This window comes from Anopheles arabiensis, chromosome 2 (assembly GCF_016920715.1).
Source record: "Anopheles arabiensis isolate DONGOLA chromosome 2, AaraD3, whole genome shotgun sequence".
Lineage (NCBI taxonomy): Eukaryota > Metazoa > Arthropoda > Insecta > Diptera > Culicidae > Anopheles > Anopheles arabiensis.
Window position 1 is genome coordinate 52,384,964 of NC_053517.1, and position 18,561 is coordinate 52,403,524.

Sequence of the window (18,561 nt, forward strand, 5' to 3'; positions counted from 1 at the left end):
GTTAACGGATATCAGTGGTCAGGGTTTTTTGCGTTTTTTACGTTGCGATGACTCATCACAGGTGGACCGCATCCCTGCCGTTGGATGCTCAGAAGCAAGTGTTAATAGTGCCCCGACTCCGTGCTCTTCAAGCGCTTTCCGTTCTTTCCTTGGTCGTCCACCAAAGCTGCCCGATCATGCTGCCCAGGATACTGTTGCCGCCGTGTGGTTGCAGCTGTTCGTTTTAATTACGCTGCAGCACTGTCCGAGTTACATAATTTCGAGCCAGAATAAGGGTCTCATGCCCGATGCTTCCATGCGTTGGAATTAGGTTTGCGACAATTTGCGAAAGCTTTTGTACAGCTTGCTCAGCAGCCCGTTCCATGATACCCGCTAGTGTCTCTGAACTTAGATTGTAGCGGTAGCGTAAAGACGTGCAGAAGTGGAAGAAAAAAGGGCCTCCACGCACGCCATTTTTACCCGTCTTTCAAAAGATATTTTAAGAACGTTGTGCATCATTTGTTTGTCCATTTGAAATTTCGCATTCAATTCGGTTCGGGTCTCGATGATTCAGAGTCGTAATAAATTCGACAGCTGCTCCCGCACTCCACATGAAATCGCTGCTCCCCTTATACTCTTCCACCTACAACACGCACAGACACACATTCACATTCACATTACACATACATCATCTTTCATACATTACACATACACATGCACACATACTCCTAGGGGTCGATGCGAAGGTGCTCCTTAGGTGACAGCATCCTGGACGCATTCTGGCGGTTCTGGTGGCGCGTAATAAACGTACTTTGAACGAACTTTGTTTGTTTCCCCTCAATCCCCCCTCCACCCCCCTACCCCTCTTCCCACCGGCCAAATGCTTCCCAAACGCAATGTCCTGTGCTAATCGTAGCGGAAAGTGGAAAATGAACGTATCCTTTTTACTAGCCTGACGAGTGTGTACGCGTAAAGTCGTCTAGGTTCGGTGAGCGCGCGGTCCGACGAAACGGCGAACGAAGTATCTACTAAGCAGCACCTCACGGCCACGAGGAGATAACTAGTGTCCTTTCCATCGTCCGATCCGATTCTTAACCCTCGCCACCTTCCCTACCCTTTAGTCAGCTCTTTCGCCCCGACCGCCTCGGCCGTCCCGATAGCGATCAAACCCGCGAGCAATCATGTGGAGTGACGACGAGGAGCAGGGCACTGAACCGGTTGAGGCGACATGGGAAGAGCACAGTCAGTTCTATCGAAGCTTTTCGCGCTTCATGTCCGTGTCCGAGCACGATCGGCGCGAGATGGTGCGGGTGTTCTTCATCGAGCAGGACGTGCCGGTGTTGGAATCCTCGGATATCGACTTCGTCCCGACCAACATGCTGAGCGGATTCTTTCTCCACACGCATAAAGGTAATGGCAGCAGCAGCAGCAGCAGCAGTAGTTGGGCAGACAAGAAAGTTGTGTCCGGACCGCCGACTAGCGTTGGCGTAGAGTGCGTTGAATGTCGCTTGCCTTACATTTCAGCCGATCGTACAAACGATCGACAGAGGGGTACGCCTGACAATAGTTCTTACAAAATCACAACGCTCTAGTGCATGTTGAAATTTAAACACAGAGAGGAAATGTCAAAAATCAAGTTTTACTAACTCTTTGCAATCTCAACAACGAGCATGATCGTACGACGACCAAGTGGGTGGTGCTAATCGTAACACACGCACCACTTCGAAACAAACACCCTTTAAGCGTGCGGGAAATTTATTACGATTACGGCGCACCCGACGGGAATCCCTCTCGATCGACGATTAAATTTCATTCGAGCAATAAAACACATTCTACAACGATTCATTCACCGTCGATGGAGCATACGATCTCTTCCCACAAAACCACTTGGCCAGTTGGCCAACAGTGGCAAGCTGCTCGGGTGCAGCAATTTGTAGTGTGCCACGGGCACGCGCGCTCACGAGCTCCCCCTCCCTAAAATACATTTAAAAAAAACCCGTTCGTTCGCAAGAAGGTACCAAATGTCAGCAGTTGGCGCGAGCACTTGTGCCAGAGGACTCACTGGTACAAGCGTCGCGTGCCGTGGGGATTTTAAACGACTTGTTGATTGCCCACTGCGAACACACTCGAAACTAATCCATCCGAACCACTCTCGTGGTGCCGACCGTGTTCAGTTCGGACAGATATCGGACCGATGAAGCTAACGAAAGTGGCTTTAAGGCCTGTTTATCGTTTTCGATCATTTTTTCAGCACTTCACGTGAGCGCCAGACTTGTGGTCTCACTAATCGTCTCGCGTTTCCGACGGTTGCGGGCGAACGAAAACGAAGGGATCCAAGGCATGACGGGTGTCGGAAGAATCGCACACACATTAGGTACTAAAATAAACAACACTTGCTCTCGGCGTGTTAACACCTGAGGGCTTGGGTGGTTTTTTAATGAGGCCAGAAATGCGTAACAAATACAACGCACCAGGGATTCCAATGCGCTTAGTGTGATTCTGTGGGAGTGGAAAACTATTATGGAAAAATGAAATCCATAATTTAAATGTTTGCGAGAGAAACTCTTAAACATAGCCAACATTTCAGCAAAATTCACCTTTGATATGATACAACGTCATACAGTGCTTTGTCACCTTATATTTCATGTTTAGCTCTGTTAACCGCTCGGCATTCACAATTATAATTTATGTGCAGCTCGCAGACACACACACACACACACACACATTTAAACAAACCGTACAAGATCACACCACAGCGCTTCACACGTTTTGCCCCATCGCGCCAACTAAATGATCGAAACGCACATACACACTCACACAAATGAAATGGCCTGCTGCGTGACCTTTCGAACATTTGAAATAATAAATTTTACTTTCCCTCCATCAGGGATGCTGTTGGAGGTCATATCTATTTTCACTTACTCCAACACGTGAGTTTGGGGTTTTTTCCGATAAATTCAAAACACTGTGCTGAGGGGATGGTGTTTAAAGATAAATGTAAATAAGCGGATTTATTTTATTAAATAAATTTTAAATAGATAGAATTTCAAAAGGGTGCGCCTGGTACTTTGTACATTTACGCTTTGTGTAGGTGAAATGATCAGTAAAAATGAATAATGTATTCCTGATTTAAACGTTTTCATACGCTGAAGAAAATTGTAAAATGTATTGTAAAATTGTTGCTTTCAAAACAAATTACAAAAATTAAATATACGTACCGCGCTCGAAAAACGAAACCGATTTCCACATGCGGTAAAACGATCTTGAAATATTCCTCATTCTTCTTCAGCGCGGAATCCGATCAAACCGATACGGGTTTTTTCCCCCTCCCCAATCGAACCTAAACAAGCCAATAAAACCTCATCGGAAGCGCAAACTAGCGTAAACAACGGGCGTGTTTACTCGGTTCGCTTCATCTTTATACAATCGGGTTATGATTGCTGGCGGAGCAGCCAGTCGGAGGAAGTAGCAAACAGGTGGAATGCTCTGCCTCTAAGTAGAATGTACATAAACGCTTGCCTCTGCGCCCACACACCGATCCTCGAAGTCGATGCCGACAGGGACGGGAAATGGTTTAAAGTGAATAAACATTCGAACTGTTTTTACACAAGCTCTCGCACAAAGTTATGCTATCGCATGATCGCCTACAAAAGCAACAGTGTGTAGCATTAGCGTTTTGTTGCAGTAGTTCACACACACGTTTCGTTCCGATCGCAGACTGTCCCGAAGCTGTGTTGTTTTCGTTCATCATTTCTGCTCAGTTTCATTGTAAAAAGCTACCACCACCCACGCAGAACACGAATTACCAGTGTCGCTAACAACCGATTCTTTCGATTGTTTGCCCCGAAATGAGTAACGACACGACATGCGACTACACGACACACGGGTATCATCGTTTCCGGGTGTGGGAATGGGAAAAAGAAAACGGGACCAAACTGAAAAATCATCCCCCGACCCCCAGCGCGCGCGTCACACGTCGGTCCCGCGACGATGGGCAACCAATCTTCTACAAATAAACAAACACCCATGCTGGCAACCAAAACAATGCTGGCAAGTGTGTACTGCCGTTGGGTTTGGTGGGTCGGTGTATATGTGTGTGTGTGCAAACGCATTCACGCTGGCCTATACTTTTCTGGTAGAATCAATCCTCCAAATTCCCTAACGCTGATGGAGAATCAAAAATGCTCGGTGACGATGGGGCTTTATGCGTTGTCTTTCACTTTTTGACTCGCTAATGCAATGCGCAGAGAATATCGAATCGAGCAAATGGAGCAAACGATTTTCTAAAAAAACACAAAAATAAACTATGATGGCGCGAGATCACCAGCCACATGATGCCATGTGCGGTGAGGTTGTGTGAGTGTCTTTTTATTTCCTTTAGTCACCCTTCGCTAGTTCTCTGGAGGACAGACCGGGACCCCACGGCTGGTGCAAAACGTACGAAGGCCAGTCCAATTTTGTCGCTCGAAACGGCACGCGCTTAGAGTGAAACCAACTCACTCAAGAGCGGAACCAGTATCGGTGTGTATCACGCACAACCTCACGCGGGGCCCAGATGATGCGGGTGCCTAGTTGCTAGCGATGGGGGAGCGCGCAGGGTCCAACATTTCTACGGATCCATCCAAATAAATTGTGCCAAAAAAACAACAGGTGTACCCAATATGTATCCCAATGTTCAGTGCTGAACCCCACCCCTTAGGGCGGTTGAGAGGGGGAGCAGAAGGGGAAGAGGGGGAGAGGGGGGTCCGAAAGTCAAAGAACGGCCGAGAAAGCACACGGTTTTTTGATTGCATGCATGCGGGGGAACGACGAACCGAACCGAACCGAGAAGCGCGCTGAGCACATGACGTCGTCAGCTCAGCTCAACGCGACTAAGCGCGCAGGAATTTTTATAAAAATATCCCTGGAATGGATCACACTTTTTTCAACATTCATTATGAGCTGTGATGGCTAGCGGTGATGATGATGATGATGATAATGATGACGATGAGGAAGAAGAGACGAAAAGGCATGAAAAAGACTTAGTAGTGGATTTAGCACTAAAGAGACGAAGATCGGGGTCGAAGCTATGGGTAACACATGGTTGCGGACGGTTGTGTAACGTGTTGTTGTTGTTGTTTTTCCTTAAGCCCTCCACAAACCCAAATGGGGGTGGTGATTGTGGCGACATCCTTTTGATACGTGTAGGATGATAAATGTTCCCCTCCGGTGGCGCGCGAGAGAGATCGTCAGCTCTACCCTGAACGCGGTGGTGCGTGTTGTTTTTCTTTTAATTGGAATTTAACATTCCTTCTGTGTTTCCTTGTCGTCGCTTGGCACTACAAATCAGAAGCATATTTTTGGACTCTTTTCGGCTTGTTCAACATTGTTTCTGTCGATGAAATGTGTAGCACTTTGCTGAAAAAAAATAAAAGCGTATTGTTTGACACATCTATTAGATGAACAGTAGATTCAACAATCTTTCGCTTTCGTCCATTTGATTTTGCAGTTTTCCACTACAATTTCGTAATACCTCGATCATTGCTTCTACAACCTATAGAATAGAATAGTTACAGTCATACAGGATGGTGTAACTATAATGTATACAAATATGTGCGGTCTGAGAGAGTGGACATACTTATGCGGATTTTTCACTTATGTTCACTCATTAGTCTACTATTTAGTATATTTTAACATTAATTAGTTGTGTTATAATTAGTTCGGGGCCGGTCTGGTGGTACAGTCGTCAACTCGTACGACTATCCTGCTAAGGTAACAATAAGTCACTGAAAGCCAAGCTCACTTCACTAGTGGGTTTAGGCAGGCCTTGACCGACAATGGTTGTTGTGCGAATGAAGAAGAAGAAGATAATTAGTTCGAATGTATTATTGTCAGATTATTTTACAATATTCAGATTTATTTTGGCTCTGTTATATCCTATTAAACCCTTCAGATTTACCTAAATTCGTTTGGTGGTATTACATTTAAAATAATTAAAAAAGAGCATTAATGGTACAGAAATTAATAAAAAAATGTTTCATTTTATTCTAATTTATTTTAGTCTTACTGATTACTCTTAAAGTCGGTATAATTTAGTTCAGCGATCGGCATGGTATGGCTTAACCGTTCATATATTTCATAGAACTTTCACACATGTTTGCTCTTGGTTTAAAAATTTGGCTCTTCACGTGAAGCTCTGCGGACATTTTTGTAGATTTTGGCTCTTTCGGTCGCAAAGTTTGTCGACCGCTGATTTAGTTGTATCTTGGCCTTCAAGTTTAGATTGTAAATGTTGAAAATTGCTTGGAAAATTCATTATTCTGTTCTAGTTAATATTGGTATTGGTATTTTTTCAACGGACTTGTCTAATTGAACTCAAAATTCTGATATGTATCAAACATTTCAAATTTGTCTTAGTTCGCCAGATTAATGCATGCCAAATGGTATTGGTATTTTTTTCAACCGACTTATCTAATTGAACATAAAAATCTTATATCAAACATTTTAAATTACTCTTAGTTCGCCAGATTAGTCCATGCCAATTGAAATGTTGTCTCTAAATTTTACAATGCTAAAATTATAATCGTTAAAGGAACTGAACTTTTTAAACATTTATTTTCTATTGATATTATGTCTATATAACATTATAAAAACATTATTACCGTATTTTTTTAATTTAACTATAAGTCTCTTTTCTCTAATGTCTCCGATGCTATATGCGTTACCATCTCGGTATCATCTCAATGACTTATATATTTTGATGTTTCGCCTATTGGGGTCGAAGCTATGGGTAACACATGGTTGCGGACGGTTGTGTAACGTGTTGTTGTTGTTGTTTTTCCTTAAGCCCTCCACAAACCCAAATGGGGGTGGTGATTGTGGCGACATCCTTTTGATACGTGTAGGATGATAAATGTTCCCCTCCGGTGGCGCGCGAGAGAGATCGTCAGCTCTACCCTGAACGCGGTGGTGCGTGTTGTTTTTCTTTTAATTGGAATTTAACATTCCTTCTGTGTTTCCTTGTCGTCGCTTGGCACTACAAATCAGAAGCATATTTTTGGACTCTTTTCGGCTTGTTCAACATTGTTTCTGTCGATGAAATGTGTAGCACTTTGCTGAAAAAAAATAAAAGCGTATTGTTTGACACATCTATTAGATGAACAGTAGATTCAACAATCTTTCGCTTTCGTCCATTTAATTTTGCAGTTTTCCACTACAATTTCGTAATACCTCGATCATTGCTTCTACAACCTATAGAATAGAATAGTTACAGTCATACAGGATGGTGTAACTATAATGTATACAAATATGTGCGGTCTGAGAGAGTGGACATACTTATGCGGATTTTTCACTTATGTTCACTCATTAGTCTACTATTTAGTATATTTTAACATTAATTAGTTGTGTTATAATTAGTTCGGGGCCGGTCTGGTGGTACAGTCGTCAACTCGTACGACTATCCTGCTATGGTAACAATAAGTCACTGAAAGCCAAGCTCACTTCACTAGTTGATATAAGCAGGCCTTGACCGACAATGGTTGTTGTGCGAATGAAGAAGAAGAAGATAATTAGTTCGAATGTATTATTGTCAGATTATTTTACAATATTCAGATTTATTTTGGCTCTGTTATATCCTATTAAACCCTTCAGATTTACCTAAATTCGTTTGGTGGTATTACATTTAAAATAATTAAAAAAGAGCATTAATGGTACAGAAATTAATAAAAAAATGTTTCATTTTATTCTAATTTATTTTAGTCTTACTGATTACTCTTAAAGTCTGGTATAATTTAGTTCAGCGATCGGCATGGTATGGCTTAACCGTTCATATATTTCATAGAACTTTCACACATGTTTGCTCTTGGTTTAAAAATTTGGCTCTTCACGTGAAGCTCTGCGGACATTTTTGTAGATTTTGGCTCTTTCGGTCGCAAAGTTTGTCGACCGCTGATTTAGTTGTATCTTGGCCTTCAAGTTTAGATTGTAAATGTTGAAAATTGCTTGGAAAATTCATTATTCTGTTCTAGTTAATATTGGTATTGGTATTTTTTCAACGGACTTGTCTAATTGAACTCAAAATTCTGATATGTATCAAACATTTCAAATTTGTCTTAGTTCGCCAGATTAATGCATGCCAAATGGTATTGGTATTTTTTTCAACCGACTTATCTAATTGAACATAAAAATCTTATATCAAACATTTTAAATTACTCTTAGTTCGCCAGATTAGTCCATGCCAATTGAAATGTTGTCTCTAAATTTTACAATGCTAAAATTATAATCGTTAAAGGAACTGAACTTTTTAAACATTTCTTTTCTATTGATATTATGTCTATATAACATTATAAAAACATTATTACCGTATTTTTTTAATTTAACTATAAGTCTCTTTTCTCTAATGTCTCCGATGCTATATGCGTTACCATCTCGGTATCATCTCAATGACTTATATATTTTGATGTTTCGCCTAGGATGTTTAGACATCAGTCCTTCAAGAACTCCTTTCCATGAGTACCGATGAAACTAAACGGCTTTGGAAGCGACGTTGTTTTATAATCATTCAGACAGATATTTTATGTCTTTATAATTTCCAACGATACCATTTAAGCTTTATAATTATTGTTAAATAGAGAAATAATTGCAATCTCGTGGGCACCTGTTAATCAACGTACTTGTCCTTTCCTTCTGTCATCCACAGCCGAAGTCAAGATGCCGAGCGGAGAAGTCGATAAGCCGGTGATCGATGACAACCACGACGGTACCGTCTCGATCCGCTACGAGCCGAAGGAGGAAGGCATCCACGAGCTCGCGGTCAAGTACAACGGCGAGCACGTGCAGGGCTCCCCGTTCAAATTCCACGTCGACTCCATCTCCTCCGGGTACGTGACGGCGTACGGGCCCGGTCTGGTGCATGGCGTCACCGGTGAGCCAGCGCAGTTCATCATCTCCACCAAGGGTGCCGGCGCTGGTGGCCTGCAAATGGCCGTCGAAGGTCCTAGCAAAGCCGACGTGAGTATTTTCGGCCACTCCTTTCATTCACTTCCCTTCCATCGAATCATCCTTTGCTCATCTGCTCATCTTCTTTCCTTCGATTTCCGTTCCGCCCTGCGCAGATTACCTACCATGACAACAAGGATGGTACGGTTTCGGTGTCGTACTTGCCGACCGCCCCCGGCGAGTACAAAATCTCCGTCCGCTTTGGTGACAAGCATATCAAGGGATCGCCCTACTTCGCGAAGATCACTGGCGAGGGCCGCAAGCGTAACCAGATTTCGGTCGGCTCCTGCTCGGAGGTGACGCTGCCCGGTGTGATCAGCGATAACGATCTGCGCTCGCTGAACGCCTCGATCCAGGCTCCGTCCGGGCTGGAGGAGCCGTGCTTCCTGAAGCGCATGCCAACCGGCAACATCGGCATCTCGTTCACGCCACGCGAGATTGGCGAGCACACCGTATCGGTGAAGCGTTTGGGTAAGCACATCGCCAACTCACCGTTCAAGGTGAACGTGTGCGAGCGCGAGGTGGGTGACGCGAAAAAGGTCATCGTGACGGGCAACGCGCTGAAGGAGGGCAAAACGCACCAGGATAACGTGTTCTCGATCGATACGCGCAACGCCGGCTACGGTGGGCTGTCACTCTCGATCGAGGGCCCGAGTAAGGCGGAGATCCAGTGCACGGACAAGGACGACGGCACGCTCAACATCGCGTACAAACCGACCGAGCCGGGCTACTACATCGTGAACCTCAAGTTCGCCGACCATCACGTCACCGGATCGCCGTTCACGGTGAAGGTTTCCGGCGAGGGCACCAACCGGCAGCGCGAGAAGATCCAGCGCCAACGGGAGGCCGTGCCGATCACCGAGGTGGGCAGTCAGTGCAAGCTGACGTTCAAGATGCCCGGCATTACGTCGTTCGATCTGTCCGCCACGGTCACGTCGCCGGGTGGCGTGAGCGAGGATGCCGAGATCCAGGAGATTGAGGATGGCCTGTACGCGGTGCACTTCATCCCGAAGGAGCTGGGCGTGCACACGGTTTCGGTCAAGTACAAGCAGATCCATATTCCTGGTACGTTGTTGGCTGTTGCTGTTGTACCCCTACCCCACGTCCAGTGGCCATTTTGTAACTGTTTTCCTTTCCTCCCGATCGATAGGATCGCCATTCCAGTTTACCGTTGGTCCGCTGAAGGATACCGGCGCGCATCTGGTTAAGGCCGGCGGTCCGGGTCTGGAGCACGGCGAACAGGGTGTACCGGCCGAGTTTAACGTATGGACGCGCGAAGCTGGCGGTGGCACTTTGGCCATCTCCGTGGAGGGCCCCAGCAAGGCAGAGATCGAGTTCAAGGATCGCAAGGACGGCTCCTGCGATGTTTCGTACGTCGTCAGTGAACCAGGTACCAGGCTGTGTGCTGTCTTGCCCGTTGGCATTCCACTAACAATGTTCTTGCTCTTCCTCATAAGGCGACTACCGTATCGGCTTGAAGTTCAACGATCGCCATATTCCGGACTCTCCGTTCAAGGTTTACATCTCGCCGGCCATGGGCGAGGCCCACAAGCTAGAGGTGGCTCAGTTCCCGACTGGCTGCGTGCAAGCTGACAAGCCGGCCCAGTTTATGGTCCGTAAGAACGGTGCCAAGGGAGAGCTTGACGCGAAGGTAAGCGTACGACCGGCCTGGGTAGCAGAGGAGCAGCAGCAAACCACAAACTTTCATCCCATTAACCTACTATTCCCTCCATCCGCTCTTTTTTCTTCTGTAGGTCGTTGCTCCCTCGAACAACGAGGACGATTGTTTCATCCAGCTGATCGACCAGGATCAGTACTCGGTGCGGTTCTATCCGCGCGAGAACGGCATCCACGCGATCCACGTCAAGTTCAACGGTGTGCACATACCCGGCTCGCCGTACCGCATCAAGGTGGGCAAGGACGACGTCGATCCGGCGGCCGTGCACGCCTCCGGCAAGGGTCTCGGCGACGTCAAGACGGGCGAGAAGACCGATCTGATCATTGACACGTGCAATGCCGGCGCCGGCACGCTGGCCGTCACCGTCGACGGTCCGGCCAAGGTGGCGATGGACTGCACGGAGGTGGAGGAGGGCTACAAGGTGCGGTACACGCCGCTGCTACCGGGTCACTACTACATGACGATCAAGTACAACCAGATGCACATCGTTGGGTCACCGTTCAAGATCAACTGTACCGGCGAGAGTCTCGCCGAGGCAGGCGGACAGGAAACGTCCTCGGTCATTGTGGAAACCGTGGCGAAGGTATCGAAGGGTGGCAACCGGACCGGTGTCATTTTGCCCATCTTCAAATCGGACGCCAGCAAAATCCAGTCCAAGGGCATGGGTCTCAAGAAGGCGTACATGGGCAAGCAGAACCAGTTTACGATCAATGCCGGCGATGCGGGTAAGTGAAGCGTAACACGCACGACCGGCTTGCGGATTAACATGCTGCCATTGTTCTTTGTTTTCGGTTCGCAGGCAACAACATCCTTTTCGTGGGCATTTACGGACCGAAAGGACCGTGCGATGAGGTGTTCATCAAGCACACCGGGCGCAACCAGTACACGGTCAACTACCTGGTTCGCGAGCGCGGCGATTACATTCTGCTTGTGAAATGGGGCGATGACCACATCCCCGGCTCACCGTTTAAGGTTGAAGTTTAAAGACCGTACAACCGTACAACCTCACAGACGCGCCATATCCAACACCACCACTACCACCCCCTCTGCCAAGCGACATCTGACATCGGAAGCACTCGCACACGAGGCAACGGTTTCTTTTTCCCCTTTTGCTCCCATTTTTATCCACCACCATGTGCGCGAACAGCATGGTCACTTGACGTTCTCCTTCACCATCCCTCCATCCACCAATCCCGATCGTAGCGGCGCCTCACAGACGCACGCAAGCCATAGGATGGATGCCTCTGTCCCCGTAAGTGTCGCGGAGAATCGCGAGCCCGAAAGCAGTCCTTGCCCCGTGTATGCTTTTAAAGTAGTGTGGTTAAGTTAAAGAAGCCGCCCTTTTGATCCAACATGTTATCGTTTTATCGCGTTCTTCTATCCTCAACACTGTTATACTGCATCCATTCGGTTAGGAAGGTCGGTATTAAGACATGCATGAGCGCTTCGATCGTAAAATGAAAGCAGATCGTTGTTTTACGTCCATTTTAATTACTACGCTCCCCCCTCTTTCGCCTCTTATTCTACACTTACAATTGTTCAACTGATTGTTTTTTATAAGTTTTCCATCGCACGCTGATGCGTACCGTTTTTATGTTACTTGCTATAAGTAAGATCCGTTACTTTCAAACATCAAACATGCAAGTACGGTCGAAACCGCCAATCATCAGGTTAAGTGTTTATGTTTGTATTCATGTTTTTTTTTATATACTATTCGTATGCGGTAGCGCATTCACTCAATCCTTTCCACTATGCAGCGCTTTGGATTTTAATTTATTACGGTTATTTTTTCGTGTATTTTGTTTTTAGTCCCCATTCGTACCCCATAAAGCCCACACTCCCTGTGGAAACTATGATCACAGTCTAAATAAGGTTTAAGTAAAAGTTGTCAAATCGAAACATTAAAAAGAGACAAAAAAATAAATAAAGCGATTGTGTAAACGAATTTCTTCTGTTGTTTCATAATGCCCTTCCTCTTTCCCCATCTAATTTGCATTCCACGTGGTTTTAAAAAATTTGTATTCGTCTTCGAATAGTCATTGAAATGTCTGATGCGGGCTTTTATGTACAGGAGAAAGGACATTTTTCCCAAAACCGCGGGATATTTTACAATATTTGAATTCACCACTGCGTATAAAACAAACCCTGTAAATGGGTTCCGGTCTAGGCTATGTTACATGTAATGCGGATTGCATAGCTCTAAGGCGTAATATATTCATCCGAATTACTCACGTCGTACTGATTGCATATCTAATAGGCGCCTTAATTCTCATCATTAATCTTTTATCCTTTATGCTCAGATAATTTAAAACCAAGCTAGCTCTTAATTATTTTCTTTAATTTCATTCATTCATTCAATTCTCGTAATCTGGAGTCAATATTTACGCCTATTTAAAATCATAAACATACTACCGGGGCATCCAAAACGTTTGATGATTCACATCCCCCACAGGCGTTACGCGTTACACCACCATAACGCGCAGAGCTGTGCCAAAACGAGCACAAAGAAGAAGCAGAGTCCTGAATTTGACGTTTGTTCCAATTGTCAAGCGACCGACCACCAGTGTGGCCAGATTATTATTAATAATTATTATTATTATATCGGGAATGCAGAAACCGCGTAACTCTGGAACAGACTGTAAATCGGTATTTCTGGTCACTCCGCCGACCACCAGCAGCTCTCAACACGCGTTCATTGTTTACGTGCATTCCCGGTGAAGTCGACGAAATATTCGCAACTCTGTTGTATCTTTTGCACCGTGTATAAAACCGTCCGCCACCATGTCCAGCTGGAAGAAGGCGGCCAAAACGAACCAGAAGGTGCACCGCGAACGGGCGCAACCTTCCGCCCGGCAGCATCTCGGGCTGCTGGAAAAGAAGAAAGACTACAAGCTACGCGCCCGGGACCGCAATCAAAAGGAAGCCACACTAAAGTTGCTACGCAAACGGGCCCTGAACAAGAATCCGGATGAGTTTTATCACCACATGATCAACTCCAAGATCCAGGAGGGCGAACATCATGAGCTGGAAAAGGGCGACGAGTTTACCAAGGATCAGATCAAGCTAATGCAAACGCAGGATTACAAGTATGTTGCGATGAAGCGAACGGTAGAGGCAAACAAAATCCGTCGACTGCAGGGCCAGCTCCACATGACCGACGTGGTAAACGAGACGCCCAACAAGCACATCTTCTTCGTGGAGGACGAGCAGGAGGCGACGGAATTTAATCTGGCCGAACGACTGGACACACACCCAGATCTGGTGGGCCGTCGGTCCAATCGTCCCCGGCTGAAGGATCTGAGCAAGCTGAAGCTAGCCGTTGGCCCGGAGGACATCGCGCGCATAAACCAGGAGCGTGACCTATCGTACAGGGAGCTGATGCGACGCATTGACCGCGAGAAGGAGCTAACCGTGGTGCAGAAAACGCTCGAGATCAAGCGTGCGCTGAAGCAGAAGCGTGCCCTGAAGCCTAAATTGGTGGCAAAGGGAACGCCCCACCAGGCGCCACAGTTTAAGTTTAAGTTTGAACGAAAGCGGTAAGGTTTGTTTCCGGTTTTTTTTTTTGTATATTTAACTTATGTACAAAATGCATTCGAAATACGCAACGTTAAATAAAGGAAATGTAATTGGAAGCAACCCGATCCATCCGTATCGTTAATTGTAACTATCGCACTTTTGATCGCTTAATATTTGTACAAAATGAATCGCTGCAGCTCAACTCTGTGGTGCAGGACAGAGCAGCATGTGTTCTAAAACCATCCAAGAAAGGGACGCACAAAAGCCCCACTGCCTACATCAATCGAAATCAACGTCATAATTCTTCGTCCCGTACTGATTATCGGGATTCCCTTCGTTGACCAGGGAGGCCAATTCCGAAGCATCGTACCCGAGCAGCTCGCGCAGATCGCACACGAACTTGTACACGAACCGTTTGCCGTGCACCTTCGAAATCATGTCCCCGTCGTAGTAGTAGCGTAAGGCGCGGGACAGCTTCTCATAGTTCATCGTCGGCTTGTTCTTGCGCTCGCCCCACAGCTGAGCGACCTGTTCCGGATTGCACAGCTTGAACTCTCCTTCGGTACCTGTGGGAGGGTGAACCGACAGTATGAAGACAGTTGTGGGGCTGTTTGGGCCACTGTTCGCTGCTATCTTACCTATCCACTGAATAATGGTGCGGTGTTCCCGGTCGGTGAGAATTTCCAGCAGAAACTGCCACAGCTGGATCTGTCCATTGTTTCCCGTGCGGTTGCCACAGTAGCTGAACTCATCTGCAAAAGCGACCAAATGGATAGATTGCTGTATCTATTCTATCGCTATTCCCATGCCCATTGCTACCTACCGTTCTTGCTGCTGCCAATGTTTGGCTTGGGGAGCTTCCGCCGGATGGTCATCTCAACTAGATCTTCCCCATCGACGGGCTTCTGCAGGGTGGCCACGATCTTGTGCCGTCGCAGCAGCTCCAAATGCATCCAAAACAGGCCGCCCGGATCGTTCGGTGCTTTCAGTTTGAAATCGTCCAGATCCAGCTCGCACAGCTCCTTGCCACTGATGCTCCAGTCCTGCAGCTTGATCCCGTTCAGGTTGAACGTCCGGACCGCCCACTGGATCCAGTGTTTTACCTGCGCCACCGTCCACTCATTCGGATCGTCCGGAATGTTCAGGCGCTGCTGGTCGCGCTTGAACGCACTGTCGTACACCCAGGGCAGGCAAGCCGCCGGTTCGTCGCCCATCTCCCCATCCGACTCGTCGCACTCGTCCAGCGAATTCTCCCCAAAGCCCAACACCTCCTCCTTGATCGCCGGGATCAGCTTAAGGCCGCCCTTGTCGCCCTGGACCTGCCGTTCCTTCTTGCGCTCCTTCTCGCGCTCTTCCACACTGACCGAGTTGATGATGGCCGCCACGGCATTGGCCGTCTCCTGTGCTTCCTTCGTCAGGCCGGCTGGTGCCTTCGCGCCGGACCCGTCTCGCTCGCCCGTCCCGCTCGCGGGTTCCGCCGCATTCTCTTTCGCGCTGGCCGCTTCCGCCTCGGCCACCGCTGCGGCAATCGCTTCGGCTGCGGCCGCTTCCTCTTCCGCGGCCCGCTTGGCGGCGGCGGCCGCTTCCGCCTCCTTTGCGGCTTGCTCGATTTCGCGCTGGTAGGATTCGAGCACCTCATCGGTGGGTTTCAGCACGTCCGCGATGTTGATGCGTCGCTTGGTCGGCTGGACCTGTACGTTGATCTGCACCAGCCCCTCGCCCTGCACGCACTGGTCGACGAGGTTCTTGTGCGACTCGAGCATGGTCGAGCCCTGGAGCCAGAACTCGTAGTGCTTGAGCGAAAGCCCAATCCGCCGCTCGACCAACCCCCGCAGGGTTGACAAATTCTCGCGCAAATCCATATGCACCACAATCACGTCGTCGTCATCATCGCCCAGGAACAGGTCGTTTCCGGTCGGCAGGAAATCGGCGGTCGACATCATCAAACCATCCTCCCCGAGGGGCAGCGGTAAGTCCGGCACCTCCAGCTTTATATTAAGCGGATCCATCGCTTACAAATCGTACACGAACCCGCGTCCTGCCAGTAGTATCCACTGCTTGCTGTGCGATTTTTCACTCACAATGTGGCACCCCGCACACGCCGAATGTTGCTGGTACTGCTTGTTGTGTGTGGCACCACATCAAAACAAAAACCTGTTCTGGGCGACCTGTCAGTGCGGTCGCTAGCTGTCAAACGGGCCAAGCGCGATCATATCAACAAAATGTAGGATCGTGTTTCGTTTCGGTTTTATTGTTAGTTTGTGTCTTTTGGTTTTCGTTTACTGTTTCGTTTCCGTAATTATTGTTAGGGAAAAAGGGGCTAAATTTTGAAAGCGAATTTTGCGATGAAAATTCCGAACCGTAGTGCTGGCGCAAAATGTCCACCGGTGTCCCAAAGACTACCAACGTCGAGGAAGTGTTGCCGAACGATGAAGATTTAGGGCGACGAAACTGCAACTGGCGTGAGCTGCTCCGGGTACGCGTTTGTTTATATTCTACCTTACGTTGTGGTTGCAAAACATGTAATATTGTTAATAACTATCCTTCCGTTCTCTTTTGCATGGTAGAAGTATGAAGAGCCCATCGGCTCGACGGAAAACCCATCGGATCAGAGCATGGACATCGACACGGCCATGGTGATGCTCGACCAGGAGATGAGCGACGAAAGCTCGGTCAGCGATGTCGTCGAGGCCTCGACCGAGGAACAGAGCGCCGAAGAGAACCCGGAAGAGATCAAGCAACAGCTGCGGCGGGCGGTGCCGTTGCGCCAGCGCGAATGGGAGGCGAACGGGCTGAAGGAGATACTGGACGACAACGAGTTCCGGATGGTGAGCCACGAAAAGGTTGAGAATTGGTTGCGAAACCACATGCACACCATCACCGGCAACTACAATGTGCACTACCAGACGCAGCAAGTAACCACGGTAACGGAAACCCGCATGGACGCTGACGCAGACTCGCTCTACTCGGTCGACACGGCGCAGTACATTCGCTCGAACAAGCAGATTAGCAACAAGCTCAAAGTGACCACCATGATCAAACAGTACTCGGTAACGAGCTCCGTCCGGCGTCTCACCTCGCTCGGCATCGGCTTCGAGGAGCAACAGAAGGCGGATGCGCAAGCCGCACGTTTATCGCTGGAGCAGCGTGTCCACAGAAAATCGGACAGTGCGTGTGATACAAATAATCCTCCCAGACCGCGGTACAACTATCACCCGGGGCAGAAGATACCGCCCGCACAGCACCATCGGCCGTCGGGGCTGGCGGCGCTTGAGCCACCGAAGGATAGGCCAAATAGGCGTAAAGTGTTTAAGAAAACTGTTCCCCGCAAGCGACCAGGAGCGAGTGGGGTGAACCGTTCATTCGATCGCGCTTCACCAAGCAGCAAGAAGCAGCAGCAACCGTACGATCAGGATCAAGTGTACGCCAAAGCACTGGAACAGTGCGCGCGGATAAAGAAAAACAAAGCATTTTGTCGGCGCAAGGTCTCGAAACGGGCTGCCGCTGCTAGCCGAATGCAGAACACTTCCACCTCATCCTCGTCCGACAGTGACAGTGATGAAGTATTTTTTGCTCCCGTAGCGTCCTCGCGTGGGCATCGGGCACCCAACGCCGCATCGATCCGTCCGACGAAATCGGCGCAACACACCGTCCAACCGCAACCACCATTGGTGGTAACGCCGGAAAAGTCCGTCACGCCTAGGAAAACGTCACCGACCGAGCGGGAGATACTGGAACCGTTTCAATCGATCACGCTAAGCGCTTCCAAGCGGCCGCGACCACATCACCCCGAATCGTCGGCCATTGGTCCGCCCAAACCCGTCCGATTGAACGAGCAGGAAAGGAAACGGGTCGGCATCCAGCGGGACGGTTGCTATCACGACGAGGGACTGGTCATCTACCGACCGAAGGCAATCCGTCCAAACTGTCCAACCACCACGCGGATCAACCTGCGCGCGAAAGATCTCACGCTGACGGGCGTCACCAAGCAGCGTCATTTGGACAAATTTCAACACTTCAACTACAACATCCACCCGAACTCGACCGTGTGCTTCTATCCGAGCGAATCGTCCGACAGCGCGGACGATCGGGACAATGGTGGTGGTGATGGTGCGCCGGAAGCAAAGCTGAACGGTACCGCAAACGACACTTCGTACGATGATGATGATCCAATCCTCACATTCCATCCACGCAATACCAAGCTGCTGAACGTGGTGGAAATTCCCCACCGGCGGCGTGTTACCTGAAGCCTGAAGCCCGTGTCTTGCCAAAATGTCCCGAAACAAAAAAAAATATACACACGAATCTCTTTGTCCAAACTTTAGCTTAACTGCGTTTGCTCTTTCTTTAGCTTGAACGAATGAAAAGGGTTTAGTTTAAAACAAAATATCAATTAACTTCGAATACCATCA

At 48.1% G+C, this 18,561-nt stretch overlaps 4 protein-coding genes across 14 annotated transcripts in view; 3 read left to right on the plus strand and 1 right to left on the minus strand.

The window, feature by feature from the left end:
* The window catches only part of LOC120898254 (filamin-A), a 56,990-nt gene extending 44,412 nt beyond the window's left edge, over nucleotides 1–12,578 (plus strand). For 9 of the 11 annotated variants that reach the window (XM_040303822.1, XM_040303825.1, XM_040303820.1 and 6 more), the window contains 6 exons: nucleotides 8,657–8,967; nucleotides 9,072–10,020; nucleotides 10,106–10,345; nucleotides 10,413–10,606; nucleotides 10,710–11,358; nucleotides 11,433–12,578. In XM_040303822.1, the coding sequence (XP_040159756.1) occupies nucleotides 8,657–8,967; nucleotides 9,072–10,020; nucleotides 10,106–10,345; nucleotides 10,413–10,606; nucleotides 10,710–11,358; nucleotides 11,433–11,617 (2,528 nt within the window). In that variant the 3' untranslated portion in view covers nucleotides 11,618–12,578. Of the gene's footprint in view, nucleotides 1–930; nucleotides 1,390–8,656; nucleotides 8,968–9,071; nucleotides 10,021–10,105; nucleotides 10,346–10,412; nucleotides 10,607–10,709; nucleotides 11,359–11,432 lie in introns of all 11 variants that reach the window. The other 2 variants (XM_040303830.1, XM_040303829.1) reach the window with 1 other exon arrangement.
* A 732-nt stretch (nucleotides 12,579–13,310) lies between these two features.
* Nucleotides 13,311–14,274, plus strand: LOC120901893 (probable U3 small nucleolar RNA-associated protein 11). Its single transcript, XM_040310250.1, has one exon. The coding sequence runs from the start codon at nucleotides 13,415–13,417 to the stop codon at nucleotides 14,171–14,173; it is 759 nt and encodes a 252-aa protein (XP_040166184.1). The 5' UTR covers nucleotides 13,311–13,414; the 3' UTR covers nucleotides 14,174–14,274.
* Nucleotides 14,176–16,305, minus strand: LOC120901861 (DNA-binding protein Ets97D). Its single transcript, XM_040310199.1, has 3 exons — nucleotides 14,973–16,305; nucleotides 14,788–14,901; nucleotides 14,176–14,715 (listed from the first exon to the last, which is right to left on the minus strand). The coding sequence occupies exons 1-3, from the start codon at nucleotides 16,156–16,158 to the stop codon at nucleotides 14,429–14,431; spliced, it is 1,587 nt and encodes a 528-aa protein (XP_040166133.1). The 5' UTR covers nucleotides 16,159–16,305; the 3' UTR covers nucleotides 14,176–14,428.
* Nucleotides 16,306–16,321: 16 nt separating this feature from the next.
* On the plus strand, nucleotides 16,322–18,473 carry LOC120901854. The gene is made up of 2 exons (XM_040310186.1): nucleotides 16,322–16,625; nucleotides 16,717–18,473. Exons 1-2 carry the CDS (start codon nucleotides 16,527–16,529, stop codon nucleotides 18,394–18,396), a joined length of 1,779 nt encoding a protein of 592 aa, XP_040166120.1. The 5' UTR covers nucleotides 16,322–16,526; the 3' UTR covers nucleotides 18,397–18,473.
* Nucleotides 18,474–18,561: the final 88 nt, after the last annotated feature.